The sequence below is a fragment of the Microplitis mediator genome, chromosome 8 (genome assembly GCF_029852145.1).
Source record: "Microplitis mediator isolate UGA2020A chromosome 8, iyMicMedi2.1, whole genome shotgun sequence".
Taxonomy (NCBI): Eukaryota; Metazoa; Arthropoda; class Insecta; order Hymenoptera; family Braconidae; genus Microplitis; species Microplitis mediator.
The window spans coordinates 10,592,995-10,619,053 of NC_079976.1; the positions used below are offsets into that span (position 1 = coordinate 10,592,995).

The 26,059-nt window shown below is 27.2% G+C and overlaps 4 protein-coding genes across 5 annotated transcripts; 2 read left to right on the forward strand and 2 right to left on the reverse strand.

Moving 5' to 3' along the window:
- On the forward strand, positions 1–12,441 carry LOC130673566 (transcription factor mef2A-like). Of its 2 annotated transcripts, XM_057478619.1 has the most exons (7): positions 421–556; positions 624–774; positions 858–2,150; positions 9,629–9,749; positions 9,825–10,424; positions 11,549–11,683; positions 11,770–12,441. In XM_057478619.1, the coding sequence occupies exons 2-7, from the start codon at positions 703–705 to the stop codon at positions 11,886–11,888; spliced, it is 2,340 nt and encodes a 779-aa protein (XP_057334602.1). In that variant the 5' UTR covers positions 421–556; positions 624–702; the 3' UTR covers positions 11,889–12,441. The 2 variants fall into 2 exon arrangements, with proteins under 2 accessions (XP_057334601.1, XP_057334602.1); XM_057478618.1 differs by having other exon boundaries at positions 1–556; positions 624–2,150.
- LOC130673570 (adrenodoxin-like protein 2, mitochondrial) lies at positions 12,262–25,783 on the forward strand. Its single transcript, XM_057478624.1, has 4 exons — positions 12,262–12,529; positions 12,595–12,707; positions 25,379–25,511; positions 25,584–25,783. Exons 1-4 carry the CDS (start codon positions 12,399–12,401, stop codon positions 25,672–25,674), a joined length of 468 nt encoding a protein of 155 aa, XP_057334607.1. The 5' UTR covers positions 12,262–12,398; the 3' UTR covers positions 25,675–25,783.
- LOC130673569 (uncharacterized) lies at positions 15,526–18,088 on the reverse strand. The gene is made up of 5 exons (XM_057478623.1): positions 17,948–18,088; positions 17,015–17,248; positions 16,682–16,923; positions 16,150–16,322; positions 15,526–16,073 (listed from the first exon to the last, which is right to left on the reverse strand). Exons 2-5 carry the CDS (start codon positions 17,227–17,229, stop codon positions 15,915–15,917), a joined length of 789 nt encoding a protein of 262 aa, XP_057334606.1. The 5' UTR covers positions 17,230–17,248; positions 17,948–18,088; the 3' UTR covers positions 15,526–15,914.
- Positions 20,441–24,201, reverse strand: LOC130673568 (uncharacterized). The gene is made up of 5 exons (XM_057478622.1): positions 24,075–24,201; positions 22,583–22,819; positions 22,261–22,502; positions 21,427–21,599; positions 20,441–21,350 (listed from the first exon to the last, which is right to left on the reverse strand). Exons 2-5 carry the CDS (start codon positions 22,798–22,800, stop codon positions 21,192–21,194), a joined length of 792 nt encoding a protein of 263 aa, XP_057334605.1. The 5' UTR covers positions 22,801–22,819; positions 24,075–24,201; the 3' UTR covers positions 20,441–21,191.
- Positions 25,784–26,059: the final 276 nt, after the last annotated feature.

The window sequence follows — 26,059 nt, forward strand, 5'->3', positions numbered from 1 at the left end:
CATGAGCTATATTATATTCTACTTTGTTTATATAAAGCTTATAAAATATATATTATTTTTCGCGTTGGTGTTTGAAAAATATTTTTCATTTAGAAAAATGGAAACAAGCAATAGTGAAAGCAGTGATAATAAACCAATAACACCACCGGAACAAACCGAGGAGTTAAATTCTGAAGAACAAGACGAAGAAGAGGCTCAAGTTTCTCACAGTTCTGTTCCCGAATATTCCAAGGACAAGTACCTCAAAGTCTATGACAACTTCACAACCTGGCGTAAAAAAAATAACTACAATGATGTTTCTGAAAAAATATTAGTAAAGTACTTCGCTGAGCTTAATAAAACTAAAAAACCTTCAACTCTTTGGAGTCAGTACTCGATGCTGAAGAGCACCCTGAACCAGAATAACAATATTGACATAGCCAAGTACAAAAAATTACACGGGTTTTTAAAAAAACTTGGCACTGGATTCAGAAACCAAAAAGCTAAAGTACTGACCAAAGCAAATATTTCAGATTTTCTTAATAAAGCACCAGATTCAATATATTTAGCAGAAAAGGTTGTCAATAATTAACTAATAAATAATAATTTTATAGTTTTTTATTTATTTTTATATATTTTTTCAGGTTATTATGATCTTTGGTATTGTCGGCGCTTGCAGAAAACCTGAATTGTGTAATTTAACAGTCAGAGATATTGTTGACAATGGAACAAATCTTGTTGTCACAACCCCATCGACAATGGGAATTCAACGAATGCGAGAGTTCACTATCGACGGTGACTTTTACACGATGGTTAAAATGTATTTAGATTTACGGCCAAAAGATGTTAAAATAAATCGAATATTTTTAAATTACCAGAAAGGAAAGTGTACCCAGCAGCCAATTGGGATAAATAAAATTGGAGGTGTACCCAGAAAAATAGCAAGATTTTTAAAACTACCAGATGCTGATAAATATACAGGACATTGCTTCCGTCGTACTTCCACTGAATTGCTTGCTCATGATAGCACCAATATACTGAGTATTGCTGGAGGATGGAAAGCTAATAATAAAAAAGGAAACAATCCTGTACAAATTTATACTAAAATGGAAGCTAGTACTATTTTAAAATCATGTTTACCTGAAACAACTAAACCAGCAGCTAATCAAACTCATATATTTATTAGTCAGCTGCCATTAAATCAGGGTCAATTGATTGCTCATCAAGGACAGTTGGTTACTAATCAGGGACAATTGGTAACTAATCAAGGGCATTTAATTATTGATCCAGGACAATCGGTGACCAATCAGGGACAATTGATAACTAATCAGTTTCAAGTTAATCAAGGACATTTAATTTATGATCAGGGACAATCAGTAACTAATCAAGGACAGTTGGTTACTAATCAGGGACAATTGGTTACTAATCAGGGACAATTAATAACTAATCACGGGCATATAATAATTGATCCAGGACAATCGATGATTAATCAAGGACAGTTGATAACTAATCAGTTCCAACTAAATCAAGGACAATTAACTACCAACCAATTGCCAGTAAATCAAGAACAATTGATTACTAGCCAATTGCCAGTAAATCAGGAACAATTGATTACTCAGCAAGGACAGTTGGTTACTAATCAGGGGCAATCAGTAACTCATCAGTTTCAAATAAATACTAACCAATTACCAGTAAATCAGGGACAATTGATTACTCAGCAAGGACAGTTGGTTACTAATCAGGGACAATCACTAACTAATCAAGGGCAATTAAATACTAATCAATTGCCAGTAAATCAGGGACAATTGATTACTCAGCAAGGACAGTTGGTTACTAATCAGGGACAATCACTAACTAATCAAAGGCAATTAAATACTAATCAATTGCCAGTAAATCAAGAACAATCTAAGACTAATCAGTCGTCGGAAAATCAAGGAAAATTAAACAATAATCAACAAGGAAATCCAGTTCAGTTAAATAATCAGCAAGTAAATCGTGTAAAATTGAATACTAATCAGCAAGGGGATCGAGTCCAATCAAATAGTCAGCAAGTGAATCGGGTCCAATTAGTTAATAAACAGGGAAATCAGGTCCAATTAATTAATAACCAAGGAAATCAGGTTAAAATAAAAGCTAAACCGGCAATTAATAATGAAGCTCCAACATCAAAAGTAAGTTACTATTTTAAATCAGTACTATCCCAGATAACCATTTTTTCCGCAATTTGACACGAATCTACTACCACAACTTGACTGCAATAAGTTGACGTGCGCATAAGTGGGTGGCACCTTGCTGGTAAATTTCTAAGCAACCGTTTTGCTTAAATTTAATGCAAAAAACTTTCTGTGTCAAAGCGACAAATCGCGACAGTCGATTGACGTCAAGTTTCTGGTAAAATTGAAGTCAAATTGCAGCCAATAGTTGAATAGTCAGATGTTGCTCTCAACTTTTCAGCACATTGACTCAAATTTTTTCTCCACAACTTAGTTGCGGGAAAAGTCTGGCTATATGGGTAATTACTATTATTGCCTCCGGTAGTCAAAATGACGGCAAAGTGATAACGTCTTATTGTTGCAACTTGTTGCCGAGTTGAATGCAATAAGCTGACGAGCAATAAGTTGACGAAAAGTTGTAGAAAACTTTTTGTATAAACTTGACGACAAGTTGCAGTAGTAGATTGCCGTCAACTTTTTGAAAAAATTTAAGGCGGATTGAAGTCAACAGTTACATTGTGTGAAATTGCTGACAAGTTGTTGTCAAATTGATAGTAACTAACTGACATTCAAATTTTGACGAGAAAATTTGATTATCTGGGATAACCAAAGGTATTCTAATTTTTTTTTTTTTTTTTATAATATCTCTGTCGATGAACGAGATTAAAAAATAAAGTTTAACTTGAATTATTTAAATAACTACAACAGTAACACTATTGTTAAAATCGTATCATATTTTAAAAATATTCAAGATTATGAGATGTGGTTTCTTATTTCTTAAAGTTGGGAGGTTAATAATCAAAAAAATCTCGAATAAATTATATATCGTATAATTAAAATCGTCATTTTTAAATATTTTTTTCTAAAAAACTAGAAGGTGGATCATTTTCAAATTTTGAAAATACATCGATAAAGTACTTCTTTATATGTATGCTAAGTTTCAAATCTTAAAGTTGGAAAATCCTTTTTACATTAGATTCGCTTGAACCTCATTAAAAATCTGTAGCCGATTTAAAAAAATTATTTTTAAAGGGTTTTTTCTACCATTTACTATAAATTATTTTTTTTTATTTTTATTCAACATATGTCTGATTTTCGCGCCTTATAAAATATTGCGAAGCAAACCCTGAATGGTTACTTATCAATCATAGAATGTCAATATAGATTTCTGTTTTTCCCACTGCCGTGACATTATGAGGTTATAATCACTCTAGTCCCTCTAGTCAAAACCGTTATTACCTTTTTCAAACGCACTCTACTATTATCATAACAACAAACGTAACTCAGCATTAAATATTTTTAGAACGAGTCGTACAATTAATACAGTAAATTTTATCTAAGAGTCATTACATGTTCTTATCATTGATCATTTTTACAACGCTTATTACAATAAAGTTTTAAAAAAAGAAAAAATGAGTGTTGAAGAAAGTCAACCACCTGATAATGTTCTTTCATTAAAATCAAAGAAAATTTATGAAGTTACCTACAAAACATTCAATAGTTGGAGAACTGCTCATAAATTAACGTCTGTATCACAATCAATGATGATTGAATATTTTGAAGAAATATCTGAAAAATATAAGCCATCTAGTTTATGGTCGATATATTCAATGTTAAAAACAATAATTTATTTAAAAGAAGACATCGATATTGGAAGGTATCGTGATTTACTTGCAATGTTAAAAAAAAAATCTCAAGGATTTAAGAGTGAAAAATCAAGTATTTTAACTCCTCAACATATTGATAAATTTTTAACTGAAGCTCCTGATGACATATATCTGGTAGTAAAGGTAAAACGAAAAAAAAAATTTATAATTTATGTACATTAATATGAATGTAAATGTAGCAGACATAAGAAAATTTTTAATTACTTACAGATAAATAAATTAAATAATTAAATTTTAAAAAATGCATTTACTGAATTTTGAATTTTTTAAACATGTATTTGTTTATTTTTATTTTTTAACGTTTTAATTCATTATTAAAAAGTTTTGTAAATTGTCAGATGTCCGCTAACTTTACTATCATTAAATTAATCTATTTAAAAATAATTAATTGTCTAAAATATTTATAGGTTGCATTAATAATTGGAATAAGTGGAGCTTGCCGAAAAGCAGAACTAACAAATATGAAAGTTCAAGATATTAAATCAGAAGGTAATCTTCTTGTTATCAAAGTCATAGATACTAAAACAAATCGACCAAAAATTTTTACCATTGGCGCTGAATTTAGTCGTATTGTAAAAAAATATGCAAATTTACGACCGAAAAATGCTACCAATGATAGATTTTTTTTAAATTACAAGAATGGTACATGTACCGTTCAAGTTATTGGTATTAATACATTTGCAAAAATGCCTGCACGAATAGCGACATATCTAAAGTTGGAAAATCCAAAGTCATACACGTGCCATACTTTTCGTCGTAGCTCTGTAACTTTGGCTTCTAATACTGGAAACAACGCTATAACCTTAAACCGCCATGTTGATTGGAAATCGTTTGCAGTTACCGAGAGCAACACTCAGAAATCTGTAAAAACCAAAGCTAAGAATTGTAACATTATTGAGTCGGATGTAGATTTATCCTCAGCTTCTGAGGAAAATAGCGATGACGAATCCGTTAGTCCGTTGATAAAAGTTCGAGGAGTTAAAGCAATCAATGCTGGAGCAACCACATCAACAGCTGTAAGATCTTTATTGAATGCGTTGATACATGAATTTAAAAAATTGTTTAGTTACAACTATTTTAAAGAAATTTACGATGAATGGAATTTGCGAACCATACATGCACGCCTACGACTCGTACTAAAAAAATTTCCAACAACATAATAGTATATTACACACCTAGGGAGGAAAGTAGGACATTTTAACCCGCGGGTGTAATTGTCTATTCGAGACGAAAGCGAGAGTGGTAAACACGTGGATTGGAACGTTCTACCTTCCTTCGTGGTGTGTATAAAATTTTTCACCAGATCTGCACCTGAAAGTTTAAATTTTTGCCTCTGTTTGTAGGAAGAATAGCACATACGGCAATTTTTATCATTTATTTTCTTATAAATGAAAAGAATGACTTTCTTTCAAGGAGGTTCTCGCGTTTCTAATGATTATCGAAAATTCCAATTTTAAGATTTGAAATTTTTTAATTTTGAAGATAAATGTACCATACATCTACTATTAAAATTATTTGAAGATTTACCGTATAGTTATTGAGAAAAACAAATGATCGAAAACTGTGTTTTCTTAAATCCTTATTACATAGGCTGTCAATTTTCCAAATTTGAGTTCTCAAAAACTGATATAAGAAAGTTGAATAAGTGTAGAGTCAAATTATATATTTAAAAGTTATTATCATCATTAAAAACAATGAGAAAAATTAAGTTGAAAAAATTATTTTAGTGGTTAATAAGTTGAGGCGACATAGAGGATAGACGCATTGGCAACGCTGCCAGAGACAGCTGTTATGTTACGCGAATTTTAAAAACAAGAAATGAAAAAAGAAAATTCATTTTTGGTCTCGGTAGAAACTTCAATTTTTAAGTAAACATAAAATATAATAAGACAATTTTAGAGATGAATATTTTGATCCATTTTTTAATGAAGGGAAATTATTTATTTAAATTTTTGCTACACACTTGACTTGAGCATTGTGTACGTTCACACACATGTCCAGACATATCTATCAAAAAGCACTGTTGCCATATCTTATTTAAAATTTTTACTACGGAAGTAATTTAAATATTTTAATTTATTAAACATTAATAAATGTGTGCAAATAAACTAAAAATAATTTTAATAATTAAACAACAAAATTTTAATCATTTTTTTGTCAGCTGAAAAAATAAAAAAGCTTAATTGCTTTTTTGAGTCATTTAGTAACGCTTGAACCTTTTTAAACAGGGCAAGAATTTGAACTTTCGGCGCAGGTATGGTGAAAAAAAAATATTTCAGTCCACCAGTTATGCAATCTACTATTAATTATAATGAAGAAAAAAATACTTGTTTTAATTTTACTGAGTTCATATTTTTTTCTATAATTTAATTTAAAAAATGGAAAATACTCAGGAATAATTTCTTGGATTCGAATTCTGAGATTCCTATTCTTTTTTTGTTTTTAATTTTTATAGCGGGAAATCAAAAAAAATGTAGCATAGATTTTCTTTACCATTTTACCAAAAATTATTTATTTTAAATCATCAGTAGTCTAATAGATAATTTTTTTTTTTTACTCAGACTTTAAAAGCTTGGAAAAACATAATATAATTATTATTAGACACTTTAGATATGTAAACGCTCCTGAAATTAATTTAAGCGGGCTTTAAAAAATATTATAATTATTTCTAGACACGCTATAGCGTGCGTGAATAATCTTGCTATAGAAAACGTATAAAAATCATCAAATGAACCTCGTTTACACCCACCACAATTACATGAGCATGCGCATTGAAAACTACCATATCTTAAATCTTATGGTTGACATTTAGTGTGAATTCATAACCTCATAAAAAATAGTCATAGAGACATCAATATTATACAAATATCTATATATATATAAATTGACATATTATTTATTTTAAAAAATAAACTTATTTGAATTATTATAAATTTTTATATCGTTTATAAACGATGAGTGAATCAACAAATGAGTGTACACCGCAAAATACATCTTCTCCTGCACCAGATGATCCATTAAATTTGTTGCCTAGGAGATCACAAATGCTGTACAACAAGACTTATGAAAAATTTTTGACTTGGAAAAAAACAAATAATGAAACTGCATTCTCTGAAAGTGTTATTTTATCATATTTTAATTTTCTTGCTGAAAATTTATCGCCGGCAACGTTATGGGCACAATACTCGATGCTAAAAACTACCATTTTGCTAAATGATGGTGTCAATATAAAAACTTATGCAAAACTGACATCATTTTTAAAACGAAAATCTGTTGGATATAAAAGCAAAAAAGCTAAAATATTAACATCAAGTGAAGTTGAGAAATTTTTAAATGAAGCGCCGGATGAAATATATTTAGCTTCTAAGGTAAAATTTTTAATAATAATAATAATAAATATTTTATAAGTTGGGTCAGCATGAGCACTAAAAAAATTACAATTATTAATAATTAAAATTCGCACAGAGAGCTTTTAAAGAACAAAGATTTGAGGCAGTAATTTAATTGGTAATTTAGTTCTGTAATTATTTTTAGGGAAAAATGTTACTACAGGCTTTTGTTTTCTCTATTCTATTGTTATTAAGGAATTTAAAAAAATTTATTTGCTTAGAGTTTTTAGCTGAATTTAAATATGGGAAAATATTTTATTTTGAATTAAAGTAACTTGGTAATTATTGAGTTTAGATAAAAATTTGTAAGGATATTTCTTGTAGGAAATTTAATTCTACATAAGTTTGTAAAAGAGAATTTTATCGTATTGTTAATAATTTAACCAGAATTTTCATTTAAAGTACTCGGTGTGTACTTTCGAAAATTTAGTAACTAAAAAATTGTTAGTCAATTAAAATATGAAAAAAAAAAATGTATGACAATAATTTTTTGGAAAATTTAATTTTTTACAATTTTATTTATCTTCAAGTTTTATACTTTCTCCAATACGTCAGCTACAATTATCTAATAAATACGTTCTAAAGAAATCAAAACCTAAAACATTATAATCTCTAAAAATAATAATAGTTCATCTAATTGCCTTGTTATCACGATCTCATGACTCGTTCACGAGCATTACAAAATTTTTAAAAAATGAATAAAAAAAAAAAGTTCGTTGATTGTATCTTTAGTAGAAAAATCTTCAGGTTCAGCTCTGAAAATGTTGATAAAGAGTCAACGAGACAATAATTAACGAAATAATTATTTTTAAAAATCCTCAATGTCCAAATCATCGCTGTATTAGCATAATTATCATCAATAATTAATAATTAATAATAATAATAATTAATAATTAACTTTATCTATCGTACATAAAACAAGAACACTAAAAGTTATTTTAAAAATCTGAGTAACCTAGTATTGAATTTTATCATTTGTTTACATAATAAATTTTATTTAAACGCATGCTTACCAACTAATTACATACTAAATATATTTATAATTTTTAAATGAATAAATTAATTATTTTCAGGCAATACTAATCTTTGGTATTAGCGGTGGATGTAAACGTGATGAATTGTGTAACATAACGATAAGTGATGTTAAAATTGTTGATTCAACAACAATTCTTGTCCAGTTACCCAAAACAAAATCAATAATTGCCAGGTCGTTTACTATTGTCGGTGCATTTTGTGAAATAATAAAAAAGTACATGGCAGCACGTCCGAAAAATACAGAATGGAATCGTTTTTTTTTAAAATACTACAACGGTAAATGCTATCAACAACCAATAGGAATAAATAAAATTGGTGGGATACCTAGAATAATTGCTAATTACTTAAATTTATCTGAACCGGAGTTATATACTGGCCATACATTTCGACGTACTTCTGCTAAATTATTAGCTGATGCTGGTGCCGATTATATTGCAGTAAAACGACATGCAGGTTGGAGATCTAATAGCGTTGCTGAAAATTGCACTAATAATTCGTCAAAAAATAATGAAAAAAATACTGATAATGAAAAAATTGCTCGTACTGAAACTCCGCCAACTGAAGAAATAAATGAAGTTTGTGATGACGATAATGAAAATGATGATGAAATCCAAATAGAAACAGAAAATGCACCATCAGTATTACCTCGAATAGAAAATAATAGAGTAATTTAAACTATTATTTATAATTTGACAAAAATAAGCAATAACGTGTCAGCCCACAAAAAATTATTTTCGAGATTTTTATACTAGACGATTCCATAGTAACTAAAAAATTTTTTTCAGTAGTTTAGCGTTAAAACAAAATATTTTTAAATCATAAAATCAAAAATATTGTTGACAAAAATTGATTATATGAGATAAAACTTTTTGCAAAATCGAGTTAAGTAACTTGAAAATCACATAGAAGCCGTTTGTGCTTGAATAATTTCGAGATGTATTTTATCAAAAATAGTTTTAAATCTTTAAACGCAATTTTTTCAAAATGGTGGCTATGTTGGTTGACATGTTATTGCTTATCTACGTCAATTTATAATTAAAAACTTTTTCTTTTACTGGTCATTGCTCATTTAAATCATTGATGGTTGATGTGGTGGAACTAAACGATATTCGTTTCATAATTTTTATACGTTTCCTGTGTCAAATTTTTTTACGCATCCACCTGTGTGCTTATAAGTGATTTAAATATTTTTTTAAGCTGATTGAAATTATGAGTTAAAAAAAAAACATTTTTACTTTAATAAGTTCTTATTTTTATCTACAATTAAAAAAATATATTTTAAAATTTCCCGCCGATTAGGAACAAAACGTGTAGAATTTTTATAAAATTATTGTTGTTGTTACAGAAATTAAATCTTGACGGGTTTAAATTTGTGGTCGTGGAAATAGACAGACGGATAGAAGTAGTCCAGAAAGGTTGGGTACCTCCTGAAGGTGCTGAGTACGTGAAACCTCATGCAATATTTGGTAACACTTTTTTTAAAAAATACAATGGCTCCAATATGTAATTAATTAATTAAGAATATTATTTTATTATTTTAGATTCTTATAAAAGTGCTTCTGACTTTGCTGAAACAGTGAATGTAAAAAAAACTCAAAGACCAGTTACCGAAGTTACCAAAGCCAATCCAGAAGTCATTTCTATTGACGGTGATAATTCTTCAAAACGTTTTGCTATTAAAGTTAATAAAAATATCCAAGGAAAGGTGTTCGAAATTAATAAGAATATTCCTAGAAGAATCGTACCGGGGAATTTTAAAGCAAATTATCAAACAGTTGCTTCAAAAGTTATCAGGAGTCAATTCAAACTCCCAAATTCTGGATCTGGTATTGTTTCTGGTGGTGGTTCTGGTTCTAGTTCTAGTTCTAGTTCTAGTTCTAGATCTACTTTTGTTACTGCTTTGGGAGTGAACAAGAATCCTAAAAGAATAATTGGTACTGTGGTGAATAGAAATACTCCAGTGATATCAGTAGCTGGAGGTAATAAAATAACCAAAACAAAAAGATTCATTGGAACTTTGGTCAATAAAAAAGTAAATAATAATTCTTCAGTGATTGCACCAGCTGGAGTAAATAAAGATGTTTCACAGAATAGTAATAATTCTGTACAACCAAATTCAGAAAAACAAAATCTCAATCCAGGTAATTGTACTGCATGTATATAAGACATTCTACATCAAATTGACCACTTTTTTTAGTGATCCTTTTCAATTTTACTCAAAATTTCATGGTCCTGAAGTTAACAGACAATTGAAAGTTTTTGGATTTTTTTTCAAAAAATTAATTCCAAAAAAAAAAAAACTAAAAATATGCACATGTAGAAAATAATAAAAACTGCAAGTTTTACAACGTTCTTAAAAACATAAAATTTTGAAAAAAAATAATCGTGAAGAGTCGGGTTTAAAATTGGCTGATTTGGCGTGGAGTGCCCCATATATAGAAAAATTTTAATTCATACAAGAATATTCTCAAATTTTTAAAGATATTAAAAAAAAATATTAATTTGTTATGAAACATTGGCTAAAAGTAATATCCAAAATTACTTGGTGTTTCATAAAATTTTAAAATTCAAATAAATTCAAAAATGAAACTATTAAGCTGTAAGGTAAAGCAGCCCCTATACCCGCTTACTTTTCATTGGAGTGAGATTAAATCACTCAATTTAAATGATTAAAAACAGTAGCGAAAAAGAGGCAAACTGAATTTTTCGATCGTAAAGCGCACTCTAATGCGTCGCATTAAGAGTCGTGCAATAAAATGAAAAACCATATTTTTGAAGTTATATTTCTTTAGGCGCGTTATGAAAAAATGATGGGAGTGAATTTTTACGATGCGCGCGCACAGGGGTGACACAAAAACTACATTTTGAAGTTCCCCGCTAAACCACTCATTAAGGCTGGGCCCTACTAAACGAATTTTTGAATTTTTCTTTTCTTTTAATTTATTAATCAATTGTTATTACAGAAATTTTTATAGCTTCCGAAAAAATGTGAAAGACAAACTTTTTCGGAAGGTTTTCATCATTCGAGTGACGTAATTATTCAAAACGTAATTAGAAAAGTAAATATGCATACACATATACTGAGCGAGTGTAGGGGCTTTTACCATCATATGAAAAATAATGAGTTTGGAAAAGTTGTGATTACTTGAAAACTAGTAGAGAACGAGAAATTGTTTTTAGAAAATTAGTATTAAATTTAAAAAATTAATTAATACTTGATGTAAAAATAAGCTAAATCATTTATTTAAAAAATTTATGTGTCCAGGAAACGTGATCATCGTCGTTGAAAAAGTCGACAACAGTTCGAATCTAATAACAGGGGACGTTAATCCAACTACGGCACAAATTGAGACTGACGTCAAGGATCCAACCCTAACATCCAATCCTCCGCCTCCACAAGGTTCATTATAATTTATAATCAAAGTTAACAATTATCATTAATTTTAAAAAATTAATTATTAAATATGGCTTTTTATTTTTAATTAGAAACTACTGACATTCTTGAGCCGACAATAAAAGAAGACCCGACAATCAAAGAGGAATTTATAAACGAAGAATTTATCGATGAAAACGAACTCATGGTAGTTGATCCTCTAGAAATATGAAAACACAAATCTTAATATATTTTTTTAAATAATAATAATAATTATTTATAACTAATTTTATTTTAATTATAAACGAGTCTTAATAATTTTTTGTAAACACGTTAAGTATTTTAATTTAAAAAAATGGCGCTATTTTTAAAACTAGATGGCGTCATGTTGTAAATATTGTAACTAATTAAGTTAAATTAATTAATTAGTTGGTTAATAATAAAATAAATAATTTATACGTTATGAAAATATACATATTTTATCTTTTTATTTTAAAATACTTTTGGCATCAATATTATAATTTTTAAATAGAGGAGAAAAATTTCATCATGTGACGTGTCAAGAAAAAATAGTGGGGGCTATAATATATTGTATTATATGTATATATATTTAAAGGTATTCCAAAGGCGACAGTCGAGATTAGAGACATGCGATAGTTGTTAATATTTTTTTGTTATTTATTGTTTATTTGTGTGATTGAAGTTTTTTTTTTTTTTGGAAGATTAAACGCAATAAAAAAAAATGGCTCTTATTAGAAATTTAGGCCGTTTGATTACGACCGTATCATTATCACGTGGTAATAAATTTAATTATTTAAATAATTTTAGTAAAAGATTAACGTCTACGAGCCAACCTCTTCAAGATGCTAAAGAGTAAGTTTTGTTTTATTTATTTAGCGATTAATTAATTGTTTACTTAATTTATATTATATTTATAGGGTTAAGGTGACGTTTGTGAGAGCAAGTGGAGAGAGGATTGAAGCCAAAGGAAAAGTTGGAGATAGTTTGTTAGACATTGTTGTCAATAATGAAATTGATTTAGATGGTTATGGTAATTATTGTTTTAATATTCAAACTATTTTTAAAGTTAATTAAAACTATTAAGTTTTGGTTAAAATTTATAAGGATGAGTGTAAATGTAGCAGAAATCAGACAAATTTAAAATTATAAATAAATAGAGTAAATAATTAAAAAAATAATATTTATAAAAAATCCACTTTTTAATTTTTAAATTTATTAAATGTGCATTTTTTTTTAATTTTATTTTATCAATTATTTACTCTCTTTATTAATAATTTTATATATTTTATCAATTATTTACTCTCTTTTTTAAATAATTTTAAATTTATCTGATGTCTGCTACATTCACACTCATTTTATAAGGACCTTTTTTATAGGAAATTAAAATGAATGTCAATGTAGCAGACAATTGTCAATTTTTGAAATTTAAAAATAAAAGAATAAAATTTAAGTCGAGAAAAAATTAAAAAATGAATATTTAAATAAACGCAAAATCCGTACGTGCATTTTTTCAGTTTCATTATCTATATTATTAAGAGAATAAGGAGAATTTTGTTCCCGACATATCTATATAATAAAATAAGTTAATGTTATTAAATTTGGTATCATTAGAAAGGTCTTGACTTGGATTTATGCCTTTTCATAGTTTAAACTCTTTTTTATTGCTAAGTATCGAAATAAATCAATTTATCTCTATAATTCGAATCGCATTTAAATTACGCGGGAAAAAAGACAATCGTATTTATTTTCTCGAAACAAATTAATATTTTAATTATTCTGTCACTAAATATGACTGAATATATGAAACTATTATATATATATATATTAGACTGGGCCAAAAAAATTGACTATTTTTTTTTTTCATAGCTATATCGAAAATATTATTCAGGATGACAAAAAAAAAATTTCATGAAAGTTTGAGTCCTTAATATTAATTTTAAGAGGTCTATCATCGCAATTTTTAATTTTAATTCATAATTTGATGTTTTACGTCAGAACTGCTAAAACATTGGAGTAAAAAAAATTCATTTCCACTTTTTCTTATGTAAAATTGAATTCCCTACAAAAAAAGTCTGATTGAAAATTTTCGTCAGACAAGCCGTTTCCGATTAATTGAGCTTAATAAATTGATGTATTTTTTCGATTTAACATTTTTACTTTTGAATTTTGTAACTGACAAATCAAGAAATATCTAAAAAAGATCATGACAGATTCTTAAAGGAAATTTAATGCTCTACAAAAAAGGCCTCTTAACATTTTTTGCTAAATTCACTCCTTCGAAAATTATTCAAGGTTGAATTTGAGTCAAAACGATTTCAATAACGTAAATAACTTTCGAAGGAGTGAATTTAGCAAAATATGTTAAGAGGCCTTTTTTGTAGAGCCTTAAATTTCTTTCGAAAATCTGTCATGGTCTTTATTAGATATTTATTGATTTGTCAGTTACAAAATTCAAAAGTAAAAATGTTAAATCGAAAAAATATATCAATTTATTAAGCTCAATTAATCGGAAACGGCTTGTCTGACGAAAATTTTTAATCAGACCTTTTTTGTAGGGAATTTAATTTTACATAAGAAAAAGTGGAAATGAATTTTTTTTACTCCAATGTTTTAGCAGTTCTGACGTAAAACATCAAATTATGAATTAAAATTAAAAATTGCGATGATAGACCTCTTAAAATTAATTTTAAGGGCTCAAACTTTCATGAAATTTTTTTTTTGTCATTCTGAATAATATTTTCGATATAGCTATGAAAAAAAAAAATAGTCAATTTTTTTGGCCCAGTCTAATATATATATAATTTAAAGAAAAAAAATTTAGTCTATGTCATGTCTTCTATGATTATAAAAATTAAATAGATTTAATTCGATATCGTTGAAAAAAAATTTATTAGATGACTAACAACAAAAAATTTGACCATGCGTAGATTTTTTTTCAAGAATCCCATGATTATACAATCATTGAAATCAATCAGTTCGCGGGTCAATGATGAGATTGGGCTTATTAAGTTTTAATGATAATAGAAATAAACAAAAGATTCTAGAATATAGATTTTTAAAAACAGTAAAATTAAAATCATATTCAATAAATTTAGTAGTAATATTCGGGCAGTTACGTAGTGACTGCAGTTTACTTGTTTCAATCAATTAATTTATTTTTTTCAAATATGATCCTGAAGTTAGCAGACAGTTGACAATTTTTGAATTTTTTTTTTTCAACAATTTAATTTAAAAAAAAAAATTAAATATATGTGCATGTAGAAAATTAAAAAAAATATGAGTGCAATTTTTAAAAAGTTTTTATTTTAAGATTTGTCGTTTTTGAAAAAATCTAAAAATTATTCGACGTCGGCAAACTTCAGCATCATATTTCAAATTTATAAATTGTCTCATGTCTGCTACATTCACACTCATAAGTTAAATTCTCTACAAAAAAAAAAATGTGGGATAATTTTTATGTAAATTTATTATTTTCATTATAATTTTTATTCACAGATTACAAACTATTTGAATTAAATTATGATTTAAATTAAATTTATTAGTTTAATATTTAAGTAAAAATTTGTAAGGAGATTTTTCTTAGGAAATTAAATTCTTTATGAATATTATCCGGTGTAATTTTCATGTAAATTATTTTGAAGGCAATTTTAATTAAAAGAAAAAGAATTCGGGTTTTAAATAAAATTACATTGTGCTTATCACTTTTAATAAAATTGATTTGCGTTCGAGACATACAAAATAAAATGGAATAAGCAAAAATAACTAAGGGAATTATCAGTCAGTATCCCCCACTTTTTAAAAATATGCAACGACTTAGAACTGTCATGACCGTATTAGAATTTTATTAATTGATAAAAAAAAAAATTAAAAACTTAGTTGAAAAAAAAACAATTTCGCCAAAATATAGAATTAAAAAAAAATCACTTACAGTTATTATGAATTAGGGTATACAAAAAATTTGTTGAATAAATTTTAGCCTAAAAAATTTGAAAACTCGAGTTATAAAATTGATATGAAGATTTTATTGAAATTTATCGAATTTCGTTTAACTCCCAATTGATATCAACTGTAAGTAAATTTTTTTTAAATCGATATTGCAGCGAAATTGCAACTACGTTGTCAGTTTTTCAATTAATGCTTTCATTTTTTTTTAATTAATTAACAAAGCTTTAATTTGCTTATAACAGTTGACAGCAATTGAAAATTTTTAAGTGAGGGGCACTGTCTGAGAATGGCCTTATTGAATAGTTTTTAAACGATCCTGAATAGATGCGTGTAATTTCGGAGTATTTATAAGCATCCAATTGCAATGACTTTTCCCAATGACAAGTCCAGCTAAGTAGAATTCATTTGTTTCGTGGTCTCGACAAACTAAAGAAGCTCCTGGATAATTTCTCTTAAAAATAAAAAATAATGATTTATTTATTGTTTGCAAAGTAATCACTTATTATTTTCGAATATAGTATACTTACACGACAATTTTTTTTTTTAAGTTCTTTAATGCAATAAACATAATCAGTAAAAAGTGAGCTTTTGAAATCGACTATTTTATTTAATTTTGATGGGCAACCTTTATTAGGCATGTGACTCAATAACTGAATGTTTTTTTCCTTCATTCCCAACGAAGAGATAAAGTCATCAAGGCCTAAGAATATAATGTAATTAATAAGATTATTTTATTAATATTTAAATGGAAAATCTCCACAATGTAAAAAAACAAATGAATACGGATTTTATTTAAATTCGAATTCACTCCGTCTCTCAGGGTTTCGGAGTTTAAACAAAAATTACTCCGCATACGGATTTTTTTTTTTTTTTTTAAATAAACTCCCCTCTGTAGTGAATTTCACTCTAAAAGGATCAAATAAGTGAAAAATCATATCTTTTCCATTAAATCCGCGTTCACTCCGCAATTTTTTTACAGTACACTGATTTTCATTTCAAAGTATGAAAATAATGTTTATATACTGTATTAACTAATGTCGATAATTTTAAATTTATTACCCAAATTAAGTTCTCCGTATCCAAGTTTAATCAATTTGCATTCGTTGTATTGATCGTCATATGAAGTGTGTTTATAGTTAATTAATTGTACATCCAATATTTCTCTTTCTAAAATTAACAAAACTATCTTCGACGTTTCTGGTAATTCTACGATATTAATCACTTTTACAGTCCTTGCTATACCTGATCTAGAGTAATGATGCATTTTGGATACACCGGTTTTAATTTCCAGTGATTCGGCTCTTAAAAAACATTAAATAATTATTTTTTAATAATAATAATAATAATAATAATAACAATAATAATAAGGACTGATATTTTTTATTTATTTACTTATATAGTGAATCGTCAAAAACGGTGACAACAGCTTGAGGGTGAATTAATAGACCTTGCTGTAGGAAGTCAAATGCGTATTCCGATCCTTTTGTCCCTATAAGAACAAACTGAGATCTATCAAAATTAAATTTTTCGTCTCCTGAATTAGCTAGACAGATATTTATAAATAATATGTGGACTAAAATAATCGATACCACTTTTGATAACCACATGATTTACTCTTGTAAAGACCTGAAAACATTTAATAAATATAACTTGATTTTCTTATAAATAATTATTAACCCAAATCAACTTCAAAGTAAAATTTGAACAAAACCGAACTTAAAATAGACCCTGTAGTGTTACACAGAGCTAGGTACAGATTTTGTGAAAAATTAATGAAAAAGTATGTTCAAAATAATTATACATTTTAGATCGTCTTAGAATAGACTATTTTTTTCTTGATATATTTTATATCAAGATTATAAAAACCAAACTTTAGCTAGAAATAATCGAAATGAAAAGTTATGAATTTTTTTTTTTCCTGATTGTTAAACTTTAATAATTTTTCACAGATCCCTAAATGAATTTTATATCTCAAAACCAAATGCTAAGAATTTTTCAAAGTCAAAATAATGCATACAATCAATGTCAGAAGTGTCAAACTTTGCCTGGGGTTTATATGTTCTCCATGTAGGAAATGTGCAACTTTTCAAAAGTGACAGTGATTAGGGATAAAAAACCTTTAAGTCTTCAGCAGTTTCATATATTTATAAATTTACTAATATCGTTAAATATTTTAATAGACTGAAAAATAATTTGGCTCGAGTTCCGATCCTAATAACGTTTTGCTAAAAATTTTTTTTTCTTTGAAAAAATAAATTTTAATTTTATTAAATTTACACGACATAAATATAAATATTGAAATAGTCCGCAGTAGAAACCACTTACCTTTACGTTCTTCTTGTTTGTAAAAAATACTATTACTGCTGGTCAGAATAAAATTTTAGTTTTTTATAAATACTTTTGACTTCGTGTTGATGCATTGATTACAAGTTAAATTTTATTAAAAAATTTATTATTTTTCCATCTTTTCTGAGATTAAACAAATTCCGAATATTTTTAAGAAGTAAAAATTTTTTAAAATAAAATTCTGATAATTAAATAATAATTACTAGAAAAATTTAATCACCAAATACGTGACTAATAATATTAATAATAATTATTTTTATCTTACACCAACGTGTTGATGAATTAATTATTTTACTGTCAAATTATTGTACAACTTATACATTTCATGTTACGTAACAGGAAATTAAATAATTTTAAATTCTAAGAAAATTTATTTTAAAATTCTTTGATAAAGAAGTAAATATACGATTGCTCGTGTGTCGCTTCTAATTTTATTAAATAAAATTGTTAAGATAATATTGATTTGCACGCAGTAATCTATATTATTAAGAGAATATGAAAAATTTTGTTCCCGGCATATCTATACAATATAATTAGTTAATGTTATTAAATTTGGTATCATTAAAAAGTTCTTGACTTGAATTTGTTCCTTTTCATAGTTTAAACTTTTTTTTTTATTGCAAAGTATATGGCAGAGTTGTAATGAGAGAGAGTTCTTAAGTGGTAGATTTGTTGATTGGTTGAAATTTTCGCGGGTAGTATTTGAAACTGGTACAGTTACTCGTAGTAGGCCTGGTTATGGTTCAGTTGTCGTAAGGTAGAGATTTATTTCGTAGACCTATTAATGTGCCTATTGATCCACATGTTTCTAGTTGCTACATTCACAATACGTGTTTTACTTTAATACAAGTGCGAATTGAATAGACAGGTATACGACTCAGTCATAAGCGACTCTACCAAAAATAAAACTCTACCCTGATTAAACAACTGAATTCGATCGAATTAAATATTTTGATTCTGCCCAATTCTGGTATATTCTGTTAAATTCGGTAAGACAGAATTTGAACGAATTCAAGGATTATTTTCGAATAAAACAGAATAAAACCGATTTAAAATTTTTGAATTGGTTTCAATTCGGTTTAATTCGGAGTCAGAACCAGAAATTCGAGGATTATTTTCGAATTAAACAGAACATAATTATTTAATTCGTTTCAATTTGGATAAATTCTGGTTTTCCTGTCGAATTAGACAGAATTCTTTTTTAAGTTAGGTACCGAATTAACAGAATTTATCTGAATTATATAGAATTAAAAATTCAATTCTGTTTAATTCGATCGAATTCAGTTGTTTAATCAGGGTATCCAATTTAAGTCAGCCGCGACATGCCGACCTCGAAAATTCCCGCTCCAATAAAATATCTACCATCTTAAAATCTCTACTAATAAAAAAATCTATCACGATGTAATCACTTCTAGACAAAAACACTACCAAGTTGCATTTCCGAATAAACTCTATCGTTTGAAATCCCTACCATCAACTATTAATAGTTACAGCTCAATATAAATTCAGGAAATTTTATTGAAAAAAAAATTAAATTCATCTGCAGTTCAGTTAAAAAGAATATAAATCTGTTAATTTGATATATTTTTATTGATATATATATTTCTGAAAATGTTCATTAAAGTTTTATTTTAAGAATTATAGCTTCAAAAAAAAAGTATGAAAAAAAGAATAAAGTGCGTGTAAAGATAATGAAAATACGAATATATTCCCGGTTCTAAAAATTTCTTAAATTCACACTCATTTTATAAAAACCTTTTTTGTAGGAAATTAAAATGAGTGTGAATGTAGCAGACAATTATCAATTGTTTTAAATTTTAGAATAAATTAATAAAATTTAAGTAGAGTAAAAATTAAAAAATGCATATTTAAATAAAAGCAAAATCCGTACGTGCATTTTTTTCAATTTTATCATTTCAATTTATTTATTTATTTCAAATATGATCTTGAAGTTAGCAGACAGTTGACAATTTTAAAATTTTTTTCAACTATTTAATTAAAAAAAAAAAAAAACTAAAAATATGCACTTGTAGAAAATTAAAAAAACTATAAGGGCAATTTTTTAAAATATTTTTATTTTATGATTTGTCGTTTTTGAAGAGATCTAAAAATTATTAGACGTCGGCAAACTTCAGTATCATATTATGAGTGTGAATGTAGTAGACATCGATAAAATAATATTCATAAAAAATGCACTTATGAATTTTTAAATTTTTTAAATCCGCGTTTTTTAAAAATTTTATTTTATCAATTATTTACTCTATTTATTAATAATTTTAAATTTGTCTGATATCTGCTACAATCACACTCATGCATAAATTGAATTCTCTATTAAAAAAATGTGGGATAGTTTTCATGTAAATTAATTATTTTAAGTGCAATTTTAATTCAAAGATTAACAATTCAGGTTTTAATTACAAATTATTTGAATTAACTTATGATTTAAATTAAATTTACTAGCTATATATTACGATTAAGTAAAAATTTTTAAGGATCTTTTTCGTAGGAAATTAAATTCTCTATAAAAATTATCTGGAGTCATTTTCATGTAAATTATTTTAAAGTCAATTTTAATTAAAAGAAAAAGAATTCGGGTTACAAATAAAACTACATTGTGCTTGTCACTTTTATTAAAATTGATTTGCGTTCGATGAGACGTGCAAAATAAAATAAAACAAACAAAAATGATTAAGGGTAGAATTGAAAAAAAAATCACTTACAGTTATTATAAATGAGGGGTTGCACGAAATTTTTTGAAGAAATTTTAGCTTACAAAATTTGAAAATTCGAATTATCAAATTGCCATGAAGATTTCATTGAAATTTAACAAATTTCGTTTAACTGCCAATTGATATCAACTGTAAGTAATTTTTTTTAAATCTATATCTTAGTGAAATTGCAACAACGTTGTCCTTTTTTCAATTAACTAATAAAATTTTGATACGAGTGTGAATGTAGCAGACATCAGACAAATTTAAAATTATAAATAAATAGAATAAATAATTGAAAAAAATATATTTTTAAAAAATGCACTTATGAATTTCAAAATTTTTTAAATGTGCATTTTTAAAAAATTTGATTTTATTAATTACTAATTTTATTTAGTAGTAATTTTAGATTTCACTAATGTCTGCTACATTCACACCCATATTTTGATGCGCTTATGACAGTTGAAAGTCATTGAAAATTTTTAAAAAGTGGGGAGCACTGTCTGAGAATGGCCTTATTGAATAGTTTTTAAATGAGCCTCAATCGATGCGTGTAATTTTGGAGTATTTATAAGCATCCAATTGCAATGACTTTTCCCAATGACAAGTCCAGCTAAGTAGAATTCATTTGTTTCGTGGTCTCGACAAACTAAAGAAGCTCCTGGATAATTTCTCTTAAAAATAAAAAATAATGATTTATTTATTGTTTGCAAAGTAATTACTCATTATTTTCGAATATAGTATACTTACACGACAGTTTTTTTTTTTAATTTCTTTAATGCAATAAACATAATCAGTAAAAAGTGAGCTTTTGAAATCGACGATTTTATTTAATTTTGATGGGCAACCTTTATCAGTCATGTGGCTCAATAACTGAGTGTTTTTTTCTTTTGTTGTCAACGATGCGTAAACTTCATCAAAGTCTAAGAATATAATGTATTTTGTAAGATTATTTTATTAATATTTGAATGAAAAATCTCTATGACGTAAAAATACAGAAGTGAATACGGATTGGGGAAGTCTACGGTTTCCGTGGCGCCACCAAATGATCGCGAATTGGACTAATTCAGACGTTTTCTTTTTTTCGAAATTTTCATCTCTAAACGCACTTTTCGGAAAAAAAAATACAAAAAATTGAAGATATTAAAATCTATGAAATATTTCACTTTTTTGAAAAAATCGCATTTTTCTCGAAACCCATTTTTCTCAAAAACTAAACGAGATATCGAAAAATTTTATCCTTTAAGAAAGTCTTATTTCGCCGAGTTCTACAAGAATTCGCAGTCATTTAGCGGCGCCCCGGAAACCGTAGAGTCCCCGATTTTTTTCTTAGCGAAGTGATTTCGAAGTGATGTGGATTTTATTTCAATCTGATCCGCAGTTTTAAAGTTAAAATAAACTTCCCTCCGGAGAGGATTTCACTCCGAGGGGATCAAATAAATGAAAAATTATATCTTTCGCATTTACTCTGAATTTAATCCACTTTCACTCCACAATTTTTCTACAGTGCACTGATTTTCATTTTAAAGTATAAAAATAGTTTTTCTACTGTATTAACTAATGCTTATAATTTTAATTTATTACCGACATGAAGTTGTCTGAATCCAAGTTTAATCAGTTTGCATCCGTTATATTGATCATCATATGAAGTGTGTTTATAGTTAATTAATTTTACACCTAAAATTTCTTCTTCTAAGATTAACAAAACTATCTTTGAAGTTTCTGGTAATTCTATGACATTAATCACATTTACATTCTCCGCAATGGCCACTTTAGAGTAATGACTCATTTGGGATAAACCTGTTCTAATTTTCAGTGATTCAGCTCTTAAAAAATATTAAATAATTATTTCAATAATAATAATAATGATACGAAAAAGAAGAACTGATATTTTTTATTTATTTACTCATATAGTAAATCGTCGGCAACGGTGATAACAGCTTGAGGGTGAATTAATAGACCTTGCTGTATATATAAAAATCCGTATTCCGAGTCTTCTTTCCCTATAGCAACAAACTGAGCTCTATCAAAATTAAAGTTTTCTTCTTCTAAATCATTAGCTACGCAGATATTTATAAATATTATGTGGATTAAAATAATCGATACCACTTTTGATAACCACATGATTGACTCTTGTAAAGATCTGAAAACATTTAATAAGTATAACTTAATTTTCTAATCAATCACTACGAATTTGAAAGACCTCAACATTAACTTCAGATTAAAATTTGAACAAGACCGAGCTTAAATTAGGAACTGCAGTGCTAAGTTACAGATCCCAACTATACACAAAAATCTTAGTTTGTGAGAAATTAATTAAAAAGTGTTAATCAATTTTTTGGGGTTGTATACTGTCCATACGATGTTCAAATTGATTATACTTTTTGGACCGTCTTAGAATAAATCATTTTTAACTTCCCTCTATGAAAATTGCAAATTTTCACAAAAATGAAAGTTATTGGCTTCGGTCCGATTTTCGAAAACGAAGTTTTTATCAGATCGCGACGTTTTCAGGTCCTAGAAAACTATTCTGACTATTTCCGGATGGATGTCCATGTGTGTGTGTAAAATTTTTTGTCCGACCCTATCTTTGGAATGAATTAACCGATTTGAACGTTTTTGGTGGCTATCGAAAGGGCTCACCAAGACTTGAAATTGGTTAGGTTTTGGAGACGATCAGTCATGTAGTTTACAAGTTATACGAAAAATGAAAATTAAAAAATTTTTTTTTAGGTTTTTTGCGTATAACTCATAAACCATTTGCCTCAAAATGTAATCAGTTTCAAGTCTTGGTGAGCTTTTTCGATTGCCACTAAGAACGCTCGAATCGGTTCATTCGTTCCAAAGATATCGTCGGACAAAAATTATTCTTTTTCAGTGAAATGTATGTTTTGTCAGTCCAACAGTCTTTTGAGCTCGAAGAGCTCAAAAATTTACAAGTAACAATGTTTTCGAGCTTCCTGAGCTCGAAAACAGCGGAAAGTTGGAGCTGGCCCGCAGGGTCAGGCAGTTTTCAGATTTGTTTTCTTGACATATTTTGTATCAAGATTACAACTAACTAACAAGAAAACAAAACTTGAGCTAGAAATAATCGAAATAAAAAGTTAAATAAAGTTTGCCTGGGGCTTATATGATCTCCATGTAGGAAATGTGTGACTTTTCAGAAGTGTCAGTGATTAGGGACAAAAAACCTTTAAGTCTTCATTAGTTTTAGATATTTATAATTTTACTAATATCGTTAAACATTTTAATAGACTGAAAAATAATTTGGCTATAGTTTTGATCGTAAAAACTTTTTGGTAAAAGTTTTATTCTCCTTGAAAAATAAATTTTAATTTTATTAAATTTACATGAAATAGAAATAGATATTGAAATAATTCGCAGTAGAAACCACTTACCTTTATGTTCTTCTTGTTTAAAAAAAAATATTATTACTTATAGTAAGAATAAAATTTTAGTTTTCTATATATACTTTTGGGTTCGTGTCGATGCATTAATTACAAGTTAAATCTCGTAACGAAATTCATTATTTTTCCATCTTTTCTGAGATTAAACAAATTCCGAATATTTTATAATTATATTCTGAAAATTAAATAATAATCACTAGAAAAATTTAATCACCAAATACGTGACTAATAATATTGATAATAATTATTTTTATCTTACTCCAACGTGTTGATGAATTAATTATTTTACTGTCAAATTATTGTACAACTTATACATTGCATGTTACCTAACAGTAGATTAAATAATTTTGAATTCTAAGAAAATTTGTTTTAAAATTCTTTGATAAAGAAGTAAATATACGATTGCTCGTGTGTCGCTTCTAATTTTATTAAATAAAATTGTTAAGATAATATTGATTTGCATGCAGTAATCTACATTATTAAGAGAATATGAAAAATTTTGTTCCCGGCATATCTATACAATATAATTAGTTAATGTTATTAAATTTGGTATCATTAAAAAGATCTTAACTTGAATTTGTTTCTTTTCATAAATTGAACTGTTTTTTATTTCCAAGTATTGAGATAAATCGATTTATCTATGTCATTCAAATTACATTTAAATCACGCGCGAAAAAAGACGATCGTATTTCTTTTTTTTAAATAAATTAATATATATTTTAATTATTCTCTTACGGAATATGACTGAATGTCACTGAATATATATCGCTATATTATTGATATTGCGTTACTAATTCAAATTGACATACTTTTATACTCCCTTTTGGTTTTAGGGAGCCTCTCGAAGCCAAAAGAGCGTACAGAGAAAAAAAAAGAATTCATTGACGCAAAAAATCTTTACTCGCCTAAAGAAAATTTTTACTCACCCCAAAAAATTTTTTTGCATTGTGAATTAAAAACAAAAATTTATTTAGAACTATAAAAAATTACTTGGCGCTAAATAGTGGATTACACACCTAGGGTTGTCAATTGTCAACAAACATGTGATCTGAGACATTTCTTACTTTACTTCCCTCGGCGTGTAATATACTAATCTTGCCCAAAAAAATCTTTTCTCGCCCCAAGAAAATTTTTTTATTCAGTTCATGTTACTGAAATTTCTTGGTGCAAGTAAAAATTTTTTGCGGCAAGAAATCCTTTTTCTCTGCGTATTTCATAAATTTAGTAGTGATATTTGGACAGTCACAAAGTGACGCAGGTTGCTCGTTTAAATTAAAAACCTTAAATTATTTCAGGTGCTTGTGAAGGTACTTTGACATGCAGTACCTGTCATTTAATATTTCCAAAAGAAGTCTATGATTCTCTGCCCGAGAAGCCGACTGACGAAGAACTGGACATGTTGGACCTGGCCTTCGATCTTTGCGACACGTAAGTACTTTGATTAAAACTTAAAATAAAAAAGAAAAAAATAGTAATAATTTAAATTATTCATTTGCTCAGATCACGCCTAGGATGCCAAGTTATCATGACCAAAGAACTTGATGGCCTAGAAGTGCGTGTACCCACGACAATAAATGACGCCAGAGCATGATTTCGGCATTTTTAATTGAAATTATTATAAATTAAATTTTAATTATAGGTCACAATGTACATTGTGAAAATTAGGAATAAATTTGTAAATATATATTTTATAAACAGATAAATATTTAAATATTCATAAATTTTCTTATTTATTTTATGAAAAATAACTTTTTTTTTAAATATTTACATTTTTTTTAAATTGTTGATATTTTTTTTTAAATAACAAATTTTTTGTGTTTATTTTTTATTTTACATTTTTACCATTTCCAGAGTCGTTTATTAACGACTATTTTATTTTATATAAAATATTTTTTCAAATATTGACTTGGGCGTAACATTGATTGTTTTATTTATTAATTTTTTTTTTAAGTTTAAAATTAATAATAATAATAAAA

Bases quoted from the DNA above. Each gene is read 5' to 3' on its own strand.
- LOC130673566 (XM_057478618.1), top strand. From the start codon at position 2: ATGAGCTATATTATATTCTACTTTGTTTATATAAAGCTTATAAAATAT. The intron at 557-623 runs GTTGTCAATAAT...ATATTTTTTCAG, and splicing joins CAATATATTTAGCAGAAAAG to GTTATTATGATCTTTGGTAT. The intron at 10,425-11,548 runs GTAATTGTACTG...TTATGTGTCCAG, and splicing joins AAAACAAAATCTCAATCCAG to GAAACGTGATCATCGTCGTT.
- LOC130673569 (XM_057478623.1), bottom strand. From the start codon at position 17,229: ATGTGGTTATCAAAAGTGGTATCGATTATTTTAGTCCACATATTATTT. The intron at 16,924-17,014 runs GTAAATAAATAA...ATGTTTTTTAAG, and splicing joins TTTGACGATTCACTATATAA to AGCCGAATCACTGGAAATTA. The intron at 16,074-16,149 runs GTAAGTATACTA...TTTATTTTTAAG, and splicing joins TTAAAAAAAAAAATTGTCGT to AGAAATTATCCAGGAGCTTC.
- LOC130673568 (XM_057478622.1), bottom strand. From the start codon at position 22,800: ATGTGGTTATCAAAAGTGGTATCGATTATTTTAATCCACATAATATTT. The intron at 22,503-22,582 runs GTAAATAAATAA...ATATTTTTTAAG, and splicing joins GCCGACGATTTACTATATGA to AGCTGAATCACTGAAAATTA. The intron at 21,600-22,260 runs GTAATAAATTAA...TTATATTCTTAG, and splicing joins ATTCAGACAACTTCATGTCG to ACTTTGATGAAGTTTACGCA.
- LOC130673570 (XM_057478624.1), top strand. From the start codon at position 12,399: ATGGCTCTTATTAGAAATTTAGGCCGTTTGATTACGACCGTATCATTA. The intron at 12,530-12,594 runs GTAAGTTTTGTT...TTATATTTATAG, and splicing joins CCTCTTCAAGATGCTAAAGA to GGTTAAGGTGACGTTTGTGA. The intron at 12,708-25,378 runs GTAATTATTGTT...AAATTATTTCAG, and splicing joins AATTGATTTAGATGGTTATG to GTGCTTGTGAAGGTACTTTG.